Genomic DNA, 20,902 nt, shown 5'->3' on the forward strand with positions numbered 1-20,902 from the left:
TGGCATAGGATTCCATCGTACTTGAAAGACACAGAAGCAGCACTCCCATCCTCAATGATTTGTGCAGTATTTTTCTTTTTCTTTTTAAATTTTATTTTTATTATTTATTTATTTTTATTTGGAGGATCAGACCATTTTATTGAGGGGCTTCAGGGGAGGATCTAAGGGCTTGGGAGAACAATGAGATCCAACATCCTTGGCCCGGCCTGGATCTCCCCACCTTCATAGTCGCCAAAAGTGTGCACTGTTTTTTAACAATCCTAGTGGCCGTGGAGTGGATTTCTACTTTGAGATTTTTTCTTTTAGCCTGTTATATGCCTTAAGCTCATACTACTTCCTGAAACTGAAGTTGAAAAAAAATAGAAGATTTATGAGAATATACAGAAGTATGCATTTAAAAGGTATCTTTATTACTGTTCCTTTTAAAGTAAACGGTAACCACTATTGGTGGCTGTTTTCCCTTTAGGTGACAGACAAATTAAATACAGTTCTTCAATTGTAAGGTGATACCAAGGACAATTTTATCACTGCACTTTCTCATTCTGCTCTTTAGTGATGGCATTAGCAATGCAGAATCAGCACTTAATAAATGCTTGCCTAATTCTGTGCTTATAAGAGAACTTCTGTAAGTAAAACTGAGTCTAGCCTTTAGGAAAAAAAATGTTGGCCAAGAATTTGACATGTTCTCTGGCCATTGCCTGATTATGTGCTTAGTTTGATAGCTTTGGAGACTTGTTTTGAATAAGAAAGTTGTGTTTGCCTGAAGTGCTCCCTAATTCCCCTTAAAATTATCATCGACTCCCATCTACTTTTATGTTAGTAGTTCCTCCTCTTTTATTGATATGTTGAAAAGGAGGTGATGAAATAAGTTTATACTAAGGGATTATTGATTTAACATTTTCATTTCTACAGGCTATTTACATTTGAATAGGTAAGGAATATAGAAATTAGTAACACAAAGAATGTCTCAATAATGGTGACACTTCCAATAGTGGATCATTCCAAAGTGGTATATTTTGAAGGCAAAAAGGGCTTATTGGTCCAACTGGGAAGCCCTCCTTCCTTGGTCTGTGTTCTACCAAATTATACTGTCTGAACATAACCTGCAGAGCAATACCTACCCAACATGACTAAGATTGCCCTCCTTGCTTGATTTCTGAATGGAAGGTCTTGGACAATTGCTGTTCTCTGCTTTCTGGACTGAGTCCCATGACCCTGTGCCTTGGTCTACTGATCTCTGTCCAACTGCTCCTGGACCATTCCCTACTTGGTCAGTCCTTACACCTTATTCTAGCAATGAATGTTCTCCCAGCTCCACTGGTCTCCCTACTTAGCATCTTGTATTGCAGACAAACATGCCTCTTGCTTAGGCTTGTTTGGATGTTGATAGTCTACTTTTGGTTTTTTCAAAATAAAATAATCAATTATTTTTACTGAAAAATAATTACCTAGATTAGAATCAAATAATAACCTTGACTATACCTGGTATGCTATGGGAGCATTTTAAATGATTTTTCTAGAAGTTATTCCTTTCGAATGTTTGTTTCATTGCAATATCATGAGGAAAGCAGGAATTAATCTGCCCTGAGGGTAGAGGTGAAAGAAGAAGGAGGGAGAGAGAGAATAGCAGAGGCCCCTTAAAGCCTCATCAGGGAGGAAGTAAGCAGCTGAAACTCCCAAGAACCTTCTCAGGGTACCTAAATGTGAACATCATCAACATGAGACCATTTAACATACCCCCAAAAATGTGTATCGGCAGGTAACAGTAAGCAGAACAGGAGTGGTGTTAATGATATCGTTGTTAACTGTACTTCATGAAACTCTTGCAATTCTAAGTTCCTATCAGTTCTAAAATGCTGTGATTCTATATCAAATGGGGTAAAACGAAAGTGGAAAATGCAAGTAGTACTCGGGTTTGTCTTACTTAACAAAGTTGCATGTGAAAGCATTCTGATAAAATAAGTATTGGTTCAATTACCTCTTAAACTTCAGAGTCTCTGTCTCTGTCTCTCTCTCGCACCCAGATTTATTTTGGACATTTTCACCTCTCTTCCCGGTCTATTCCGGTTCCTTCCATCTCACCTTCTTTTCCCTGAAACAGACAGAGTCCTCCTTACTTCTTAAGGTTCTTGCTTTGATGCTGCTGATTTGCTTTGAACAAGTTCCATCTCCACACACTGTATTTCTCATCATGGTTTGCCCACTTGTGAAATATATGTCATTAATCATATAGATGACATAGGGAACAGTTCAGGGCTAAGTATAATCAGAACCAGGGGAAAAATTATAGAGCATTTCTTACTGTTGCTCTTAGTAAGCTCTCTTTTGTATACAAAGACTGCAACTTTGAAAAGAAAATATTTACTGAGTGTCTTCTATATGCCAGGAACTATTCTACAAATTTCAGCGTTCTATTTCATTTAAAACTCATTATAATTTTAGGAGGCAGATATTATTATCCCCTAATTATATATGGGGAAACTGAAGCCCAAGTTGTGAAAATAAATTACCCTGGATCACACAGTTTGTAAGTGCCAGAGCTAGCATTCGAATGTAGGCAGTCCGGGTACAGAACTTGTTCTTTGCTACTTCATTATTGAGTACCTACTCTGGACCAAAGATTGTACAGGAAGCTTTTTATTTATCACATTTAAGCCTCATAAATCCCTGGGAGGTAGATATCATGGGGTTCAGAGGATTTATTGGGCTTGCCAGTAAATATAATCCTGGGGCAAATACCTTTTAGGTCCAGGACTCTTTATTATACCACCATAATACCAACATGATTCCAGATGTCACTCATGGATTATGTACAACTATTAGGGGTCGTATTTAATACATGGGTCGTCAGACCAGTTTTGTACAGAATGAGCATTGAGCACATATCATCAGCTCTTGTTTTACAGCTTTTGAGTTTGTGGAATATTTTTCATAGAATTGGTGTCTAATTCATTGTAGAGAACTTTTCTAGTGTATCAAGGTTATAGGTAATGGAGTCAACATGAGTATACACAGTAGACAGTTAATAGGTACCCTAAATTGATGTTATTAAGCGGTGTTGGAGAGATTACCAGTATTAAGTAGTCATCAGAGTCAAATCTCATGACTTAGACTTGATCCAGGGTTGCTCTGGAAACAAAGGCATTTGATTTGCTTTTCCTAGTAAATTCCTTTGCTTAGGCTAAATACATCTGAAGCGTTTAGTACTGTTCACCCAAACTTCCCATGACACTTTAATCATGGAAACAATTATCTAGCCACTGGATGCCACTGTTGCTCAACCAGAAGTCAAAAAATGGGAATTCCTGTGGCAATATAATATTAGCCAGTTAAAGATCATTACTGGTATTATTGATGGTGGATTTATGCTTTTAAGCTATTTTTCCTTATGAATGTAATCTCTCTCCAAGAGTTCACTTGCTGGGGGCAAGTAGAGTTGAGAAAATATGTAAATAAATGGTTACCAATGAATTTTTTGCTTTCAACTGCACTGCTATAAAAATACTTTTTCTTTTTTTTTTTTTTCTGCTTAGTGTACTATAGCTGACAGCCTCCATTAGTTATCAGCTAATGTTGCAGAGTAAGACTAAACAAGGTGTCATGGCCTTAAGTGATTGGAAGGGCCTCTTCATCCTCACAAAGACCCTGGGGTGGAAATAGTTTGCATGAACAGATACCGGAATATTATTCAGACTCACCAAGCACTGCATTGCAGATTGAGGGAGTTACACAGCTTTTCCATTTATACTAGGAACAAATAAATTAAAAATCACTGTATTGTGTACCTTTAAAAAGCAACATAAAAATTGTGTGCATTTGAAAAGATCAGACAAGGTTTGGGAGTAAAAAGCTGAAGTAATAAATAAACATGAGGTCAGTTTAGGAACAACCATAATTGCTTTGTATGACAAGATTTGCATAGCAAACACTTCTGATTAATGTACAGTGAAGGCCACAGGAGTGGGAACCAACCTCAGTATCTTTTTAAAATCTGTGCCTTCCAATCTTGAAGGTATAGTTTTAGCCAGCACAATTAGTCGTTGTTTACTGAAAGGCTGATAGAGCCATCATTCCTATTTAAATATTTGAAATAATTATTTTTATCTTCCAGCTATGTTGATTTTATTTATGTGGTTAAAAAAAATGAAAGTATCAATTTTATATTAGTGGTGAATTTCCATTCACTTCAAACATAGTTAGAAAACAGGCAGGGGAGTTTCATCAGGATGACCCTTTTCAAGTCATAAATTTGAATATATAATTGCATGTATGCATCAAATATTTCAGTTACCTAAGACATGTATTTTTTCTTATTATTTTAAAATATAATACCTTTATGTCTGCTTGTTGATTGCTTTTGTAATTAACACTCTGCTATCATTGATATTTGCTGTCCTCACCTAGGGTGAAATGCAGTGCTCAGTACAGTAAAACCTCATTTTTATTTTCTTCCTTCCTCATTTAAATATAAAAGTATAATTATATTCTTTCAAAAACATAATTTCTTGAGGGGGGAAAATGTGGGAAAGTGTAAAGGGAGGAGGTCATACCTCTAGAAATATTTAGTTTGGATTTTTTTTCTTTTTTTAAATTAATTTTTATTGGAGTGTAGTTGTTTTACATAGTTTGGAAGTTTTAAATGTTAGTGTCATACTAAACTGGGAAAAGGCAATAGAATATATGTTATCTCAGATAGTAGAATATAGTAGAAAGTACGGTTTTTCATTTTATAGAAAAATCTGGGTGAAATAATGGATATATGCATATACATATATGTAAATATATGTAAGTGACTAACATATATTCATTTCGCAGCAAATACTAGAAGGTAAGGTTATACTTAAATATAATCATGTTAAGACAAAATGAAAATTAGTTTTGGATTTAGTAGTAAATACTATCACTGATTCATGCTGTTTAAGTAATATTCCATGAGGGTTATTATTCAAAGGACATGATGACAGTATTCAGAGCAGTATTCTGAAAAGAAATGCTAGAGCGACAGACAACATCTACAATCATCATTATATTTTCGGTATAATGCATTACATCTCCAGGGTGTTGGGGAGTTCCTAAATGGAGTGATAAGTAGATGCACTAAGACAAATAGTAATTCTATTTGTCTCAAAGTATTCATTTAACAAAGTCAAATTAAGTTGTATGAAGCAGGCCTTTCCTACCCTCTCACTCTATCTAATAGACAACAATAAATTATCACAATTGTTTTATTTTCTTCCAGTATTTGATTGGACAAAGAACATTTTTCTCTATCAATGTTTACCCTAAATGGCTACATAGAAAGAATGTGGAGACAGTATGCATGTAGTAGCTAAAATAAATATTATTACCTTATATCATAATACTTGTTAATATAATTTTATTGAAAATGTACATAAAATATACAAGTTTGTCAATAGCAAAACATTATACAGTATAAGCAAATGTTAAAAGAAATATATAGTGGAATATTTCTTCATTCAACTATTTACACAGAGTAATATATATTGGTTTTAAATTAGTTTTTCTTTAAAAGTACAATAAATTAGGCTTGGGACTTCCCTGGCAGTCCAGTGGTTAAGACTGTGTGCTGCCACTGCAGTGGGTGTGGGTTCAATCCCTTGTCAGGGAAGTAAGATCCTACATGCCAAGTGGCATGGCCAAAAAAAAAAAAAGTAAATTAGGCTCACGATGGAAAATTAGAAATGATCAGTATGTAATGTAATATGGCATTACATACTGTTAATACCATGACTTTAAATTGACTGTATATTTGAGAAGGTCTGTGTTGTTTAAAAATCATTTAATTAAATGTTCCCAATTATAGTTAGGTAAAAGTTTCATTGAACAAAAAATATTTCTCTAACTTTATATCACTTTAGATCTTTTCCTTACTAAGATTATTTTTGTAAATGTAGATGTTCTTACTTCAGATTTGAAATATTGTCCAGCTAGACCTTTCCCCATCTAAACAGAACTTAATTGAATACTGCTATTTTGCACTGAATTTAATATTATCAGCTCTTGGAATATTTGTGTCTTTCTTAAGCCATACTGCTTTGATGTAGTAGCACATTACTAATATGTTTGCTGTATCAGCAGTTTAAAGTGAATAGTTGTTTGATGGGAATCAAACTATGTTCATGATTGGATTTCTTAAATGAAAATCTAAGACCTCAGAAGCAAAGATATACCAACCGGTGTTTGTTTTTTTTAGTCTTTATGGACCTTAATGGCAAGTCAAAAGGGAAAACATTTGTAGATTGATCAATATAAATTAATAACTATCCTTCTGTAGAAAATACGTAAATACCACCACACATCCTTTTATTAGTGCTTTCTTCTTTGCCATCAAACGTGATGAAAAGTTTAACTTTTGCCTTTTTTTTTTTTTTGGGTCATGCCACACGGCTTGGAGGATCTTAGTTCCTCGACCAGGGATTCAACCCAGGCCCCCGCAGTGAAAGTGCTGAGTCCTAACCACTGGATCACCAGGGACTTCTCTGCCATTTCTTTATTGTAATTTTTTTGCTACTGCTTTGTGAGATTCAATAATTCTGATAGCTTCTCTGCTGGGCATTCTCTACTGGTGAATTGTAATATATTTAATGTTTTGAAACATGGAATATCCTCTGTGTTATATAACCTGGGAACATAGAAAATTGTGATACATTCAGAGCTAGGACCAAGAAGAGAACCTACCAGATGTCTTGGGCCTCCTAACAGAGTTTCAGAGGAAAGGAGAGGCTAGGGAAGGATAGGTAACAAGAGAATTGGAGAATCCAAAAACGGAAAGGGAAACTTGTTATTCTGAGAGGTAATTGATTGGGCAAGGAGATACCAGGCTCTTAATGTGTTGAGAGAAAAAGACTCAACAAGTTTAGGACCCTTTCTAAACTATTAGGACCTTTTGTCTGAAGCTTTGAAGATTCATCCATCCCTACACAAACCTGAGAAGAAAATACACAGTTTCTACATTATGACTTGAGTTGACTATTTGGCAGGTGCTCAAGAAAAATTCTAAGAACTCTTTGTGACCTTAGGATAACATCCATTTTTGTGTGTATGGCAAATGTAACTTCACATTCTTTTGAGAAATCTGTGTTTTAACCATAACATGATTCAGCTCTTTGCCGAGTTAAGAATACAGAAGGAAGGAAATACCATAAGAGGCTACCTGAAAAAGGAACTAACAAATTTTATCTTGGTTCAGATTTCAGGCCAGGTAGAATCATAGCCTTGATAACTAACCTCACTAAGTTAACTTATTTATAAATATATGAACATGCAAAAATAGAACTGTCCCTTTTCTTCTTAGATTTCAACTGGCAACTGTTATTGAAGGTTTACTTTGTTTTTAAGCTTACAAAGCAATAGAAAAAGCTATGCAGGACAGAGAACTTAGTTGAAGAAAATATGTAAAGCAGATACAGAACAGGAAAACGCTTTACTAGGAAAATCAGTTTTGCATAACTTCTTTGCAAAAGACTACTCTGTCCACAGGGCTGAAATTGTTTTGCAGTTTTAACCACAAACCAAAAATATCTGTAAGGACTTGGACAGATACTGATGAATGGACATAAGGACAACACAGATTTGATTTATTTACATTCAGTCACTCCTCCTTAGCACTTGAAAAATTAAGGCTTAATCATGCACATAAAAGAAAACACTAACCAAAACCAAAATATTCTTGGGGAGGTCCTCTTTGAATATTAAATTAACTAAAATAACAAAAAACATTTCTTTAGTTAGTGTATATTTATGCATTTTAAAAATGTTTGAACTTTTAAAGATTTTTTTAGCTTTGTGACATTGAACATCACCAAAATATCAGAGAATTTCAGAACTCTGAGGGTTAAGAGGAAAGATGTTATTTCAAGTGCTAGTTGATAAATAAAACCCAACCAAACAAAAGACACCAACACTGCATCTGTCATCTGCTTGATCATCATAATACTGAAACTGATTGGTATTTGCCAAAATTTCTTGGCTGTTGGAATAGTAAAGATCCAGAGTTTTGAGCAGTTCACAGTAATATAGTAGTAAGGTTATTTGGATATTTTCCTAAGACATTTTAAGATGTGGCTGTGTTGCTGCCCCAGATGAAGAAGTATGTATGGGTCAGTGGGGAAAAAGGGAAAGGGTATAAGAAACAAATGAAGTCTGTGGAAATTATGACTTGCACTTAGTAGGTGTCAGTAAATCATATACTCATGAAGTCTTAGATTTGGGACATAACAATCCCTTCCTTTAGATGAGGCAAAGGGCTCAAGTCTATGAAGTGAGTTGTTTGTGATCACCAGGTAACTTAGAATGATGTTGAGGAAGATGACTATGGCCAGGGAGGGAAATTAGAATCCTATATTTATTTTTAAATGTTCAGAAGAAGAAAATGAATTATGATAGGGTCTTGTTTTCTTTTCTTATTTGGTATTTGTCCCAAATTTATATTTATGGCCAATAGCAAAATGTCTAAAGGAGCAAACTCTAATCTTACCATTAGGTAAGTCTTAGAAACAAGCTGAAGATTGGAGTGAACCACAAAACTCTGGGACAAAGCTTGGTATCTACTTCAACACTGAACTCTGAGATCAATGTGTTCCTTTCTCCTACCAGTAGTATTCTGCCACTCATGATGTCAAGAGTCTCCTTGAACTCTATCACTAATGGAAGAAATGAAGTGAAGAAGAGGATATGGGGGAGAAGCAAAGGCCAAAGGAATTTCTCTTTTGGGGTTATGACTTAAGCCAAGGGAAATCATGAGAAACTGGGAAGGGAAACTGAACAGTATGGGCCTTATCAAGATACCTTCTTCAAGGGGCATGATGGCCTATATGATCTCACACAAGTTAGAGAAGTTCTTTTACCATTTCATGCTGTTGGGGCTTTAGGTAACAAAATTGAACTAGCTTAAGGAAAAGGGGGATTTGAACAACAAAACCACAGGAAGAGCTTGAATATTCTCCACACCTACCTGACCTTTTGCCCCTTTCAAATGGCAACTTCATTCTTTTTCACTGCAGACTGGTCATCCCTACATAGAAAGAAATATAGACAGGCCAGCTCGGGACTTGTGTATCTCAAAAGCCAGCAGGGAATGACTGAATACAAATTCTTTCTTTCCCTTGCAGAAAAATCTCAGGGAAGAGATTCCATGGGAGTGACTATCTCTTATCTGATCAGTAGTGACCAAGGCATTTTGACTGGTCTTACTTGGTATTCTGAGTGGTCCAACTTAGAATGACTCAGTTGAGATGGGAAGCAAATGAAAGCAGACATAGAACAAATTAATTCTTGACTCTAGCTCATGGCTTCTACTTTCTCACTCTTCCAGTGTGCCCACACGGGGTACCACCTTCCTGTCTAAATCTCTGGGGTCTCATATTCAAATTATTTGAGCTAGACTCTGAGTACACCAGTCACTGTTGAGTAGGATGCTTTTGTTGAGTAGGGCTTTCATGCCAATTCATTTTATAGGCTGGTGGTCAGATATCTAGCTTTGGCCAGGTATCAATCATTGTTTCAATCAGTTAGAACCAGGAAAATGGGATCTAGGCAGACCAAATTGAGAATTAGAAGCAAATCATGGGTGTGTCAGGTAATGTAATTGGTGGATACCTTGTATAGGCTGTCTAGCACCTAAAAAAATATAGACCAATTTTTTAACCAATGAATATTAATTGAAATCTCTCTTTTGCCAAGAATTATTTTAGATGTGTGATTGAAAACAAGGTGTACAGGAGAGTTCCTGCCACAAAAAAGCTATAAAATTGATGGGGGAGTAAAAACTATCACAGTGGACACAAGTAGAAAAAAACCTTAACATACCCATAGTATTTAATTTTTCCCTCGATTTAAGCTAAAATACAATCTATTTCTTCACTTCTTGCAAAATAATTGTTATCAGAAACAAGACTGTTCTAATACATAAATTTAAACTTTTCCAAAAGCAATACTTAAAAAAAAAATCACTTAAGTTGCTTTTCTGGGGACAGATGGAAATTTTACAAAGAAGAAGCTTTCACGGAAGAGAGGTATTTGAGGGTCATCATAAAAAACAGAAGGGGATTTAAGGAAAGGGGAGTGAAAAGAGATTGAATGAAAGAAAAACAGGGGGGAGGGTGATAAAAGACAGCATAGATAATCCCAAAGAACAGTGTGCACACTTCTGCTGCAATCAGTACCACTCTGGTTAAGTCACTGTCACCTGCTCTAGGCTTAGTTTTTCCTGGCCCTACGCTGCTCTGGGTAAAGCAGCATGCTCAGCTTGTTTGGCCTCCTCTCTGTGCCTGTTACTTGCTTAAGAAAGGGACGGCTTCAGGCCTCTGGGATGAAGCTGCTGTTTCTCTGTGTTCTAGCTCCATGGAAATTCTTAAGGGACAAGGCTATAGATAAAAGATGTGGGGGAGGAATAGGAAGGTCTCAAATGATGAGTGAGGAGGCAGGGTGGCTTAATTTTTAAGTTCCCCTGATACTTTTTATTTATGTATTTGCTGTTTCTAGAGAAACTGAAAAAGGAAAAGAATTCATACATAGAACGCCTGTGCAAATAGCAAACCAATAACCTCCTACCCTCAGGAGGTTCTGGCCTCCTGTCCAGGGTACAGTTTTAGAGCTGTAAAAAGCAAGGGATATGTACAATGATATGACCCAATCCCAGATATTTTAGTCCAGAAACTCCTGTAGCTAGCAATGACCTCTGGGGGTTGGGGAGTGTGAACTGGCAGAGTGAGAACATTCAAGGGGCCTAAAGCCGGGTCCACTGTAGAAAAAACCTAATCATTTGAGGTTGGTTATGTCCTGACATTGCCTTCTTAAGTTATTTCAGACTGAACAGCTCAGGCCTGGGACCATTTCTAGCCTTTAGAACCAAATTGGTAGCTTTCGACTAGAAGCTGCTTAATGGGAATGAACCCCAAACCACGTTGTTCTAGAGTCCAAGGAAAAAAAGAAGTGACCCGTAAAGTCTAAAAATCTAAGGATGCAGCTCTACAAACGTGGAATTTTAGTTTGGTCAGTTTGGGAGGGTGAGAAGGGTGGGAGAGACCGGATAGTTGGGGAAAGACGGGTGCTTAGATTCCCTTCACACTACTTTCTGAGTGTGAAGCATGAGGAAGTAGGAAGGGTGGGTAGGTTTTATGACTGAAGCAGTGTTTTCTTCTATTTCTAAGGCAAGTCCTGTCTGTGGATGAGCACCGTGGTGACTTTCTTGTCTAAGAAAGAAAAAAATCTTTTCTGTAAGCACGTCTGCGCACTCTGTGGGCCAGCTGTCCGGGGGCCTCTGGTTCAGTCCGTGGCCTCGGGTGAGCCTATTAAATCCAGCTTCCCCCGCCCCACCACCAGGCTCCCGCTCCCGGACAGGTGTTTTCCCAACTCCCGAGGCCCAAGATTTTGGGGAGTGGCTGAACCAATAAGATTTCCCTTTGGGGGAGAAGGCGTGGCTAGTTGGGTCAGATTGGGGGCGGGGTTTGCGCGGCTGAGCGGAGCCAGCCTGGTTGCGTGGAGGGTTGTTTTACTCACCCCCCTCCACCTTTTTTTTTCTTTTTCTCCCCCCCCTCCCGGACCGAGTCTTATTAATTTCTCTGTGGGGCTGCAGCTGGAGACGGCGGAGCGTTGGAAATGACGCTCGGAGCTTTAATTACCGCAGCCGCCGGACAAGTGTGAGGAAAGCTGACAGGAAAAAAGGACGGGATCGCGTGAAGCAAGAAGCTTCTCCCCGCCACCCCTCCCTTTCCTCCCAATTTGGACTGGAGGTGCGAGGAAACTGAAAAGTGAGCCGAATAGAGTCCGGCTGGGGGGAGAGGCCGGAAAGCTACCGCCTGTTTGCAATCAACTTTTTTTGGAAACCCTTTTCCGAACCCTTCCTTTTTATTGTTGACCAACCAGGGAGAGAGCGAGAAAGTGAGGAGGGAGCGAGAAAGCGGAGGCTCACACGGGGAAATAGCTGTCCGGCCCGACCAGGAGCACCACGCGCACACACTCGAGCCCACTCCCACCCGCGCGCACCCTCACGCGCACCCTCTCCCCCCGCTTCTCCAGGCCTCGGCCCCGCGGGCAAGGACTGGGTCGCCCGCGCTCGGAGCCGGTGTCCCGCGCGCGCCAGTGCCCCACGCGCGCCCGGCTGAGGGATCTCCTCCGTGTGCCCGAAAGGGGATATGCCATTTGGACATGTAATTATCAGCACGGGATCTGAGACTTCCAAAAAATGAAGCTGGCGACAGGACTGTGGGTCTGGGTGAGCCTTCTCGTGGCGGCGGGGACCGTCCAGCCCAGCGCTTCTCAGTCAGGTGGGTCGCGGTCCTTCTCGCGCTTCCGCGGTTGACCCTGCGGCCGCCGGCAGAGCCCAGCCGGAGACACGCTCGCTCCCGGGCGTGGCGGGATCACACCATCCGCGCCTCTTCCTTGGGTTTCGTGCGACTCTCTATCTGTCCCCAAACTTACCCTTTGCGTGTGCCTGTGTTCAGTTATCGTGAAAAATCACTTGCGCCCCTTTTCTCTTTCTTTCTCACCCGCTTCTTTCTCGCGCGTTTTCTGTGAGCCTCCCTAAGCGGGATCCCTTCTGGTGGCGCCCGTTGTGCAGGACGTGGGAGACCCAAAGCCGGAGTCACAGGAGACGCTCCTCTCCGGGTCCGGGCCCCCCGAGGGAAGAAGCCTCGGAAAAGCGCTCCCCGCCCGGGGCCGCGGAAGGACGGGGGTCCCGAGGCGTGGCAGCTGGGCTCCGGTGAGCGGGAGGGCTGTGGAGAGAGCAGCTCCGAGAGAGCGGGCTTTGCACCTGCGTGTGCTGCCCGCGGCCGCTGCGCCTCCGGCCGCCCGAGCCTGCGGGGTCAGACCCGCCTTGAGCCCAGCCTGGGAGCCGGAACGCGGCGGGAGGACGCGCCTCGGCCCGGGGGCCCACAACGATAGGCCTCTTCGGCCAGCGTGCCCAGCCCTCGCCCCCATTGACTAGAGAGGCGCTTCCTTGCCTGCCTGCGTGACCGCTTAAAAAAAAAAAAAAAGAATGGCTTGACATACTTAAGCCGGGAGCCCGGCCTTCCCGTCGGTTTCTGTGTTTGGCTCCAGAAAGAGTTCTTCCTGTAGTTCAACTTGCTATTGGCCGGAGTCCCTCCAACTTGTGTTTACTGCCGGGCGCGGCTGCCGAGCCGACCCGTCACGCGGATTGAACCCGAGGCGGGCGCGGCTGCGCTGGGTGCGCGGCAACTGTCGGCCGGAGAGCTCGCGCCCCGGTGCCCCCGCCCGGCAAGAGGCTCACTGACCCGGGAGAGGCAGCAAGGTGGGGTTGGCGCGCCGCGGTCCGCAGGGCCAGTGACAGCACCTGCAGGGCGAAGGAGCTCAAAGTTTCTGACACTTGAGTTTCCTGGGGATGAAAGTGGGACAGGAAAGGGCTGAGGGAAACGGGTGACTGAAACGCGGGAAACGCGGCCGAGGGGGGCCTTTTGGAGAGCCGGGGAGATTTCCGGAACCATCCGGGGCTGGTCGCGGGAGCGTGGGAGGCAGCTAGAGAAGATAAAACCCACGGGAGTGGCGAGAGGGAGAGCTTCAGGCCCCCGGAGGGTGTCCTTCTGACCTCACCAAGAAAACAGCGCGTTGTAGTTTTCCCGCTCCGCCCCCGCCGCCTCCCCCTCCTCGCCTAGTAAATAACAAGCTACAATCCTCGAGCCTCTCAAAATGACCTTCGAATGGCACAATGTGCACCGTTTGTACTGGACGTTTGCACCCTCCCAATTACTCTGAAATTCTTCATGCATACCAGTTCCCGAGCTCCAGCCACCTCCGGAATTACACCAACACGGATTTGAGATTCCAAGCGGCCTCTTAGATACATCCCTTTTTTATCTCCCTCCCCACTCCGAGTCCCTTCATATTTCCCCTCAATGGGTTGATTATGCACATTGACCCATTCAAAAGCAGTTGCGACTGACACGCAAGCTTAGCCGAGAGGAATTTCTGCAAGGGGACCTACTGGGGGCCGTCTGGTGCAGCCTCAGCCGCTGGGGGACCCGGCTCCGAGTCCGCAGCAATCTGGTATTAACTGTGCGGCTCGGAGTTGAGCTCTGCCGAAAAGCCCTTTTCAGAATTTCTGCAAGGAATGTAATCCAAATTAGTTCTGCAGCTGTCCTCTTCCCCGTCTCAGGCGACACCGGCTCGCGCCCTCGCTGGTGTCTTCTCGCTTCCCCGCGTGAATTGTCAGGCCCACAAGTGAGCCCATTTAGTGCGCGAGGATTAGCGTGCCATTGTTGTTCCGTGTCTGACTCTGTACTTGAAATTCTGGGGGCACAAAGGCGAGCCTCCCTTGTTCGAAACACAAAGTGATCTAGATGAAAGGGCCGCACAAAGAAAAGCTCTCGGGTGCATCCCTGGTGTAATTGCAACACGCACGCTAAGGTGATCCTCTGAAAATTGCAAATGCCCCCGGGACTTCTTTTTTGCCTCTTCCGCACCCCCGCCCTGCCGCACCTGGCAGGGAAAGTTCAGCTGGTTTTAATGTAGTGCTTTTAGAAAACCAACTTACGTTCTGGGGTATGAGTGAGGCTCTGCGTGTGTTCGTGGCTACGTACCTATGGCTGTATGTTCCCAAGTAAATACATATTGCGTGTCTCCCCTCTCGCGGTTAGCAGTCAGTAGCAGTTTGGAGGAGTTTGTTTTGGTCCGAACGAGAAATTAAGTGCGGATAAGTAAACTAAGCTGCCAGAGGGCGACAAGATGTTGAGTGAATTGCTTTTAGATGAAACAAATTAAGGAAACGAGGGAAGACAATCTGCTTCTCGCATTATTAGACACGCTTGGAGTTCAGGGGAAAGTGGCATATTTTTGAAATGCTAATCTAGAAGCAGAAGGAATGCACCTTATTTACTGCTCTCTGTGAACAGAATAAAAATATGGGAGGGGCAGGATTCTGTTGTATAGATCTAAGATATTTGTTAAAATAATTGTAACTGAAGAGGACCTGTTTTTATTTTTCCTCTTTTGCTTGGGGAAAAAAATCAGCGTTAGAGAAGACAGGTTTTTTTTTTTTAATAGTAAGTCTGAAGGGCTTTGTCTCATTTCCAGTGATTTATTTTATCTAGAAGTATTATAGTCAAAGACCCTTTATGTGGCTGTTATAAAGCCTTTACCACCAAAAAGAATTCCAAAATTTCTGTCTTCCTGGTATGATGGAAAAATAATCAGTATCACCTTTGTGCTGAAATACAATATATGTATGTAAATGTAGTAGTACTGAAGTGATGCCCGTACATACCTTAGTAGATATGTGATGAACAAGTTCAGTTTCCATTTTTTTATTTGCAAGTAACTAGGTCCTGCTTTTCATTCTATAAAAGAACACACATTTTTCCTACGTATTTAAGATATATCTCCAAGATTAGTTTTTTTTACATTTGAGAAGAAAAAGGTTAATAAAACTTAGTTAAATGATGAAAAGATTTTCAATATAATTTTTTAAAAAATCAGTTATCTCCCTACATGTATTTATTGTAAGCACACCCATGAGTACAGCTTCTCTTTTTTTCTTTCAATTTTGAAATTCTTATATATGTAAGAGGAGCTTTTTTAGACTAAGGTATAATTTGTTTTCTTCAGAATGCTTCCACATAAATTTATACCTATTATCGTGACTGCAGATCACTTGAATATACTATAATGTGGACTGATAGGATTAAATTGAATGAGTCTGGTTGTGTCATGATTCCTTGATTTCTGATTTTTTTCTCTCAAACCAAACTCCTTTTATTTTTTTTTAATCATACATGCATAGAAAGTCAATTTTTTTGAAAATCAAGGTACTTACTCCTTTATATGTATAATTTTCATTTAGTCACTGAATATGTGTCTTAATTAAGAAATTACATTAGAATATTTACCAGGGCATGCCCTTCATGGAAGATATACGTATTTTTTGCTCTAACCTGAAAACACTAAGTTTGCATTGGCTGATTTTTGGAGTTTGCATTCACTTGAGGAAAAATTATATTTAAAGTGGATTCAAATATTTAGTATTCATGAGCTTTCATCCCTTTGGTTCTTAAATAGAAGTTCTATTTGTCATCTGTCTTATGCATTTACCTTTTCCATTACTATAGATTCTTTTTTTATGTCTTATTATTTATTGAGTTTACACATATGAATATGTTTTCCACATCATCACTAAGGATATTCTTTTTGTGTGTGTCTTTCCCAGCAACCTGCCACTCAGGCACTGCAGGAGTCCTCTGAGTCAGTTTTCATTCTTTCTTTCTGATAAATCTGATATGGCTGGTTGGCTGGACAATCGCAAGCCATTCCATTGCTCAGATTTATTCCTGAAAGAAAATAAAAAGGCATCGATCCAAGATCGCTAGCACATCTCAAAAACCCTGACTCCAAGGCCAAATCTTTCTACAGAGAAGTCCCCTTTTCCCTTTCTGTCTTCCTCTTTTCCCCTCTTGACCAAAGAAGCAAGGTAGACTGCTGCCATTTAAAAAATGCTAGGCGTGCAAGGAAATGTGCTCTATCTAAATATGCTCTGAAGCCTTGTGATTAGAGCCACCTTGAGATTAATGACTATGTAAGATGCACATTTTAGAAAATAAATTGAATTAGTGTATCTTAAACATGGCAGTGTTTTAAAGTGGTATTGTTTTTAGTATTATTTCAATCCAGTTATTAAAAAAAATTTAGCATATATTAAAAATAGCAACAAGTTTTTGCTTTATTGTACAGTGTCCTGCTGCTGTTGGATATCCATGTGTAAATTGTAAGTGCCTATAACATAAATGAAGCAAATGATCAAAAAAGATGTTCTCTTACCTGCAGACTTTTTGGCACTTGCTGTTTGATTTCACCCCTTTAAGAGATACTGCTTTATAGGGCGAGATGTTAATATTTATGTTGAAATTAGCTTATGAATGTTTAAGACTATAGCTGTTCTACAAAAGTTAATTGTCAAGCATATTCCACTGTTATCTTTGACAGTGATCTACTGAGTATGGTTGCAGGGCAGAATTTAATCAAATTATAAACTTTTCTCCAGGTTATATCATTTTAGAAATGTTCTACTATGTTACATTTGACCATATGGAGCCAAATTGCATCTTTATCTAGTACACATTTCCTGAATTAATATAAATATTAGACAGTTAAAGTAAAACCTTACTTTTCATGCCCTCTAGTATTCCTACTGACTGAAATTTACAGTTTATAATGACAAATAATCCCTCAATTTTATTTAATATTTTAAATAAAAAAATATCTTAGATCGGTGTTTCCTGAAGCTGTAGCTTTCCTACGTAATTTGAAGGAGATTTTGCCTACCTATTGTGTGGCTGAGTGTGACACAGGACATAGCCAGGTGGTTCAAATCAGGATTTCTATATTGTAGGGACATCGTTCCTCCAGTTTCTTTTTAATACCTTGAGCAACTCACTCCATGTCTTTGTGACTTGGCTTGCATGCCTGAGGGGGAAATGCATGTAATGCATTCTCTATTTCTCCACTGTATAGTCGTTTTCTGAAAAATGGCTTTCAAGTCTTCTGTGATATTGAGATACATCCCAGTAATGAGTTAATTGATATATTTAAAACATGAACACATATGTTAATAAACATAATGTAAGCTTTCTAACAGACCATTGCTGTCAGAAGAGCACCTGCCTAAAGGAAATAAAGAGATCATTATGTCTAAAGAATTTGTATTTGAAGGCCATTTCCCCAAAATACTACTTTTCAGAATTGCTTTATGGTCTCTTTAGATTTTGTCTTATTTGGCTTTTTCCGAGTTGTTGATAATTCTGACATGTTTATTAAATAAATTGACCTATTTTCCAATGCTTTAATCAAAGCTTTAAAGCCACTTTCTTGTTGTAATATTTGACACTTCAACTGGTGGTTTCTATTTGTACTAATTTTTCAAGAGGGAAGAGAACTGTCTCACTTTTATAACATAGAGGTGAAATATATGGTATTTGGGGTCCTAATTCTAAAGTGCTTTTTTGAACAGGTAGTTAATTGTATTATAGTTATTTTCATTTTAAATACGTGATTGCTTTGCAGGCCTGTTGCTTGGCACAACTCCAGGGGGCGGCAGCCACATAGAATTTAATGGGAATGGTGCGCGCCTGAGCTATCAGTAGTGCAGCAGCAGCCCTGCTGTTGTGGAATGCTACAAAATAAAGCAGCAGAATAGAAATTAGGAGAATTCGATTCTGGTCATACAATCATTGTCTCTGTGATCTTAGGTTAGACTTCTTGCTTTGTGTCTCAATTTCCTCATCTCTATCAGTATAGCTGAAAGTAATACTTAAGGAGTTAACATCTTGAATGTTTTTAATGATTCAGCTAGACAGAAAAAGAATGTTTAGACTTTTTAGAAAAAAGAAATGCATTGGTTTTCAATTATTTTTTTAAAGGAACCTCTTCTTTTTCAAGTGAATTTATGTGTGTAACCCTGGTATCTAAATCAGGTAAAAGGGTGAAAGGAGAAGTCTTTTGTTAAAGCTTTGTCGAGAAGCCAGCTTTGTGCCCCCTGCCTTTGGCACTCTCCTGCTTTTCTCCCACTCTGGTGTCTACTCTCCTGCTCTGGCGTTACAGAAATCTAGCACTATTTAAAAGCCACTCATCTAGTCCACACATTTTATTTTCTAGCTGAGGAAACTGGGAGCCCAGAGAAGTTAGGTAATATAAATTAGTTGGCAGTTCCCAACACTCCTATCATTTTAACATACACAGAAGTACTTGAAAAGTTGCAGACACTTAAAATAAAAGAATAAATAAAGTTTAAGGTTGGGTTATTTTTAGAGTATTGGAAGATTGAATGAAAACAAATGGATTGGAGCCATGGGCTTAATTATCAGACTGCGAAGTTCTTTTCAAGGGGAAGACTGTAGGATCATCATCTTTAATTTATATTTAAGAATAATCATTGATTGCATTTGTAACTTACAGCACCTTAAGATTAAAGAAATATAGCAAACTTTGTTAAGGTGTAGTTCTGTAAGATGATCTATTCACCTGGTAGTGCCTATTCTGGATATAGAATTTTGACCCTGTAAGTCAGGTAAGGGTTGCCGATGCTAGTATCTGTTTATAATAGTGCCTTCAAGAGTTTCTTTTACCTGTGACTTTGTGAAGATGACCAATAAGTAGAGAATGGTTATTTCTTCATTCTGTATTAAGTAGTATGCATGCTTTAAGAAAACGGATTATAAAGGGTAAACAATGGGCTCTTCACGACCAGTTAGTTGCTTGGGATCCTTAACTAGCAAATCCATGGGAATATTTCAGATTCATCCAGGCCCATCCTTAGATGCAAGGTTCTTTATCTTTATCTTGTTGGGTCCTCATCTTTCTTCAGGCCCTACTAGGATCACAGTTATTCTTTGCACAAGTGTATAAGCTAAGCTTTAAGTACTAAGACTTTATACATTTACTTTTGTGGTGCATTTGCCTCCTTCTAGTTGGCTCCTGCAAGATGCTGCCTCTGGTCCTTGTGACTTTGAATGTTGTTGATTTAACCTTAATTCTCTCTGGTTGTCCCTGACTTCTCTAAAGCGCCAGAGCTTTCTCGGACATGATCAGCATTCTTATGGGGGATAGTGACAGAAGGGAGGTTTAAACCTGTTTTGGCAGGAAGAGTCACTTTCTGTTAGGAATTTGCGATAAAAATGGGCCCCCCTCTGTAAAACGTTAACATAGACACGAGGAAACATCCTCTGCAGTATCATTAAACTTCCCCCTTGAGAGCTAGCTCTGGATCATTACTGTTAATCACGTTATTTCCAATATTGTGGGGGTTACTGAAGCATACTAAACATGAATAAGAATATATAAGACTCAGTTTCTCAATCCAGAGAGTTAAAGTAATAGGAATCAAGGCTCTATGCATGTTCTATATTTCATTTGGAACGTTGTCTAAAAGTGTTTAGAGAGAAGAAAGTGAAGGGTGCAATAAGCACTCCTTTATTTTCCAAAAAGATCAGACTTGTAAATGATAAATTTTACCTACCATATCTTTACTACTCTTCTGACCTTTACTTATGTCTAGTCCCATATGCACATGGTCTAGGTGGACATCCAAGTTTAAAGCTTTTAGGATACAAATGGGGATTGTAAACCTGCTCTCAAAAAATGTGTCTGCTGGTCTTCTATGATGTGCTGAGGATATCTCATGGCTCGTTAGGACTGAAAAAATGACAACAGATTCTCTAGGTTCTATGACTATGTCTAGTATGGTTATAGCTTGAGTAATAAGTTATGCAATCCTCTATTTCAAGATGGGTCCCCATCACTAGCAGGGGATGCCTAATTGAAGTCGTGGATGGCATTTTGCTTTAAGCGAACTCTCCTTTTACTAAAAACTTTTTTTGTCATTATTTCCTATTCTTCCCTGTAGGCTTAGAGGATATGAGAATATGAGATTTTTTTTTTCTATGGGAACCTATGAAAACCAAATGAAAATAAAACAGAATAATATTTCTTTTAGACACACTTTCATTTTTAAGAGTTCCTGTTTGATCATTTGTCTAGAACTAGAGCAGTAAAACAAGTTTTTTTTTTCCCCCTGAAGGAAATTTGATTGCATGGCTTATTAAAAGCTATTCCCTAAGACTTTTGTTGACCTCATCTAGTCATTAAAAACTCAGAGCAGGATACTGCAAGATCCTCTTTACTCATCCCCTTGTTCGATGTCCTTTTACCTCCAAGACTTCCTTCTTGTCACTGCCAGATGACCATTTCTAATATAATAATACTTTTATCATCCTAGTTTCTATTCAGAAGCCTTCAATAGATTCCCATTGCAGAGTTCAAAGCCTGTTAAAATAGTCTTCAGTTTCCTTTTTGATCCAGTCTTAAGAGTTTCTTAAGATGTATTCTGTCTAAGAACCAGGCTGACCTAGTCAGTATTCCAGAGCCTTACTTTCTGTCTTTC

The 20,902-nt window shown here is 39.7% G+C and overlaps 1 protein-coding gene across 1 annotated transcript in view; it reads left to right on the forward strand.

The window, feature by feature from the left end:
* The first annotated feature begins 12,064 nt into the window (after positions 1-12,064).
* Positions 12,065-20,902, forward strand: part of ERBB4 (erb-b2 receptor tyrosine kinase 4) — a 1,108,236-nt gene continuing 1,099,398 nt past the window's right edge. Inside the window, exon 1 of the mRNA XM_060016164.1 lies at positions 12,065-12,287. Coding sequence (XP_059872147.1) covers positions 12,206-12,287 — 82 coding nt within the window. The 5' untranslated portion in view covers positions 12,065-12,205. The remainder of the gene's footprint in view (positions 12,288-20,902) is intronic.

The sequence above is a fragment of the Delphinus delphis genome, chromosome 7 (assembly GCF_949987515.2).
Source record: "Delphinus delphis chromosome 7, mDelDel1.2, whole genome shotgun sequence".
In the NCBI taxonomy this organism is placed as follows: Eukaryota; Metazoa; Chordata; class Mammalia; order Artiodactyla; family Delphinidae; genus Delphinus; species Delphinus delphis.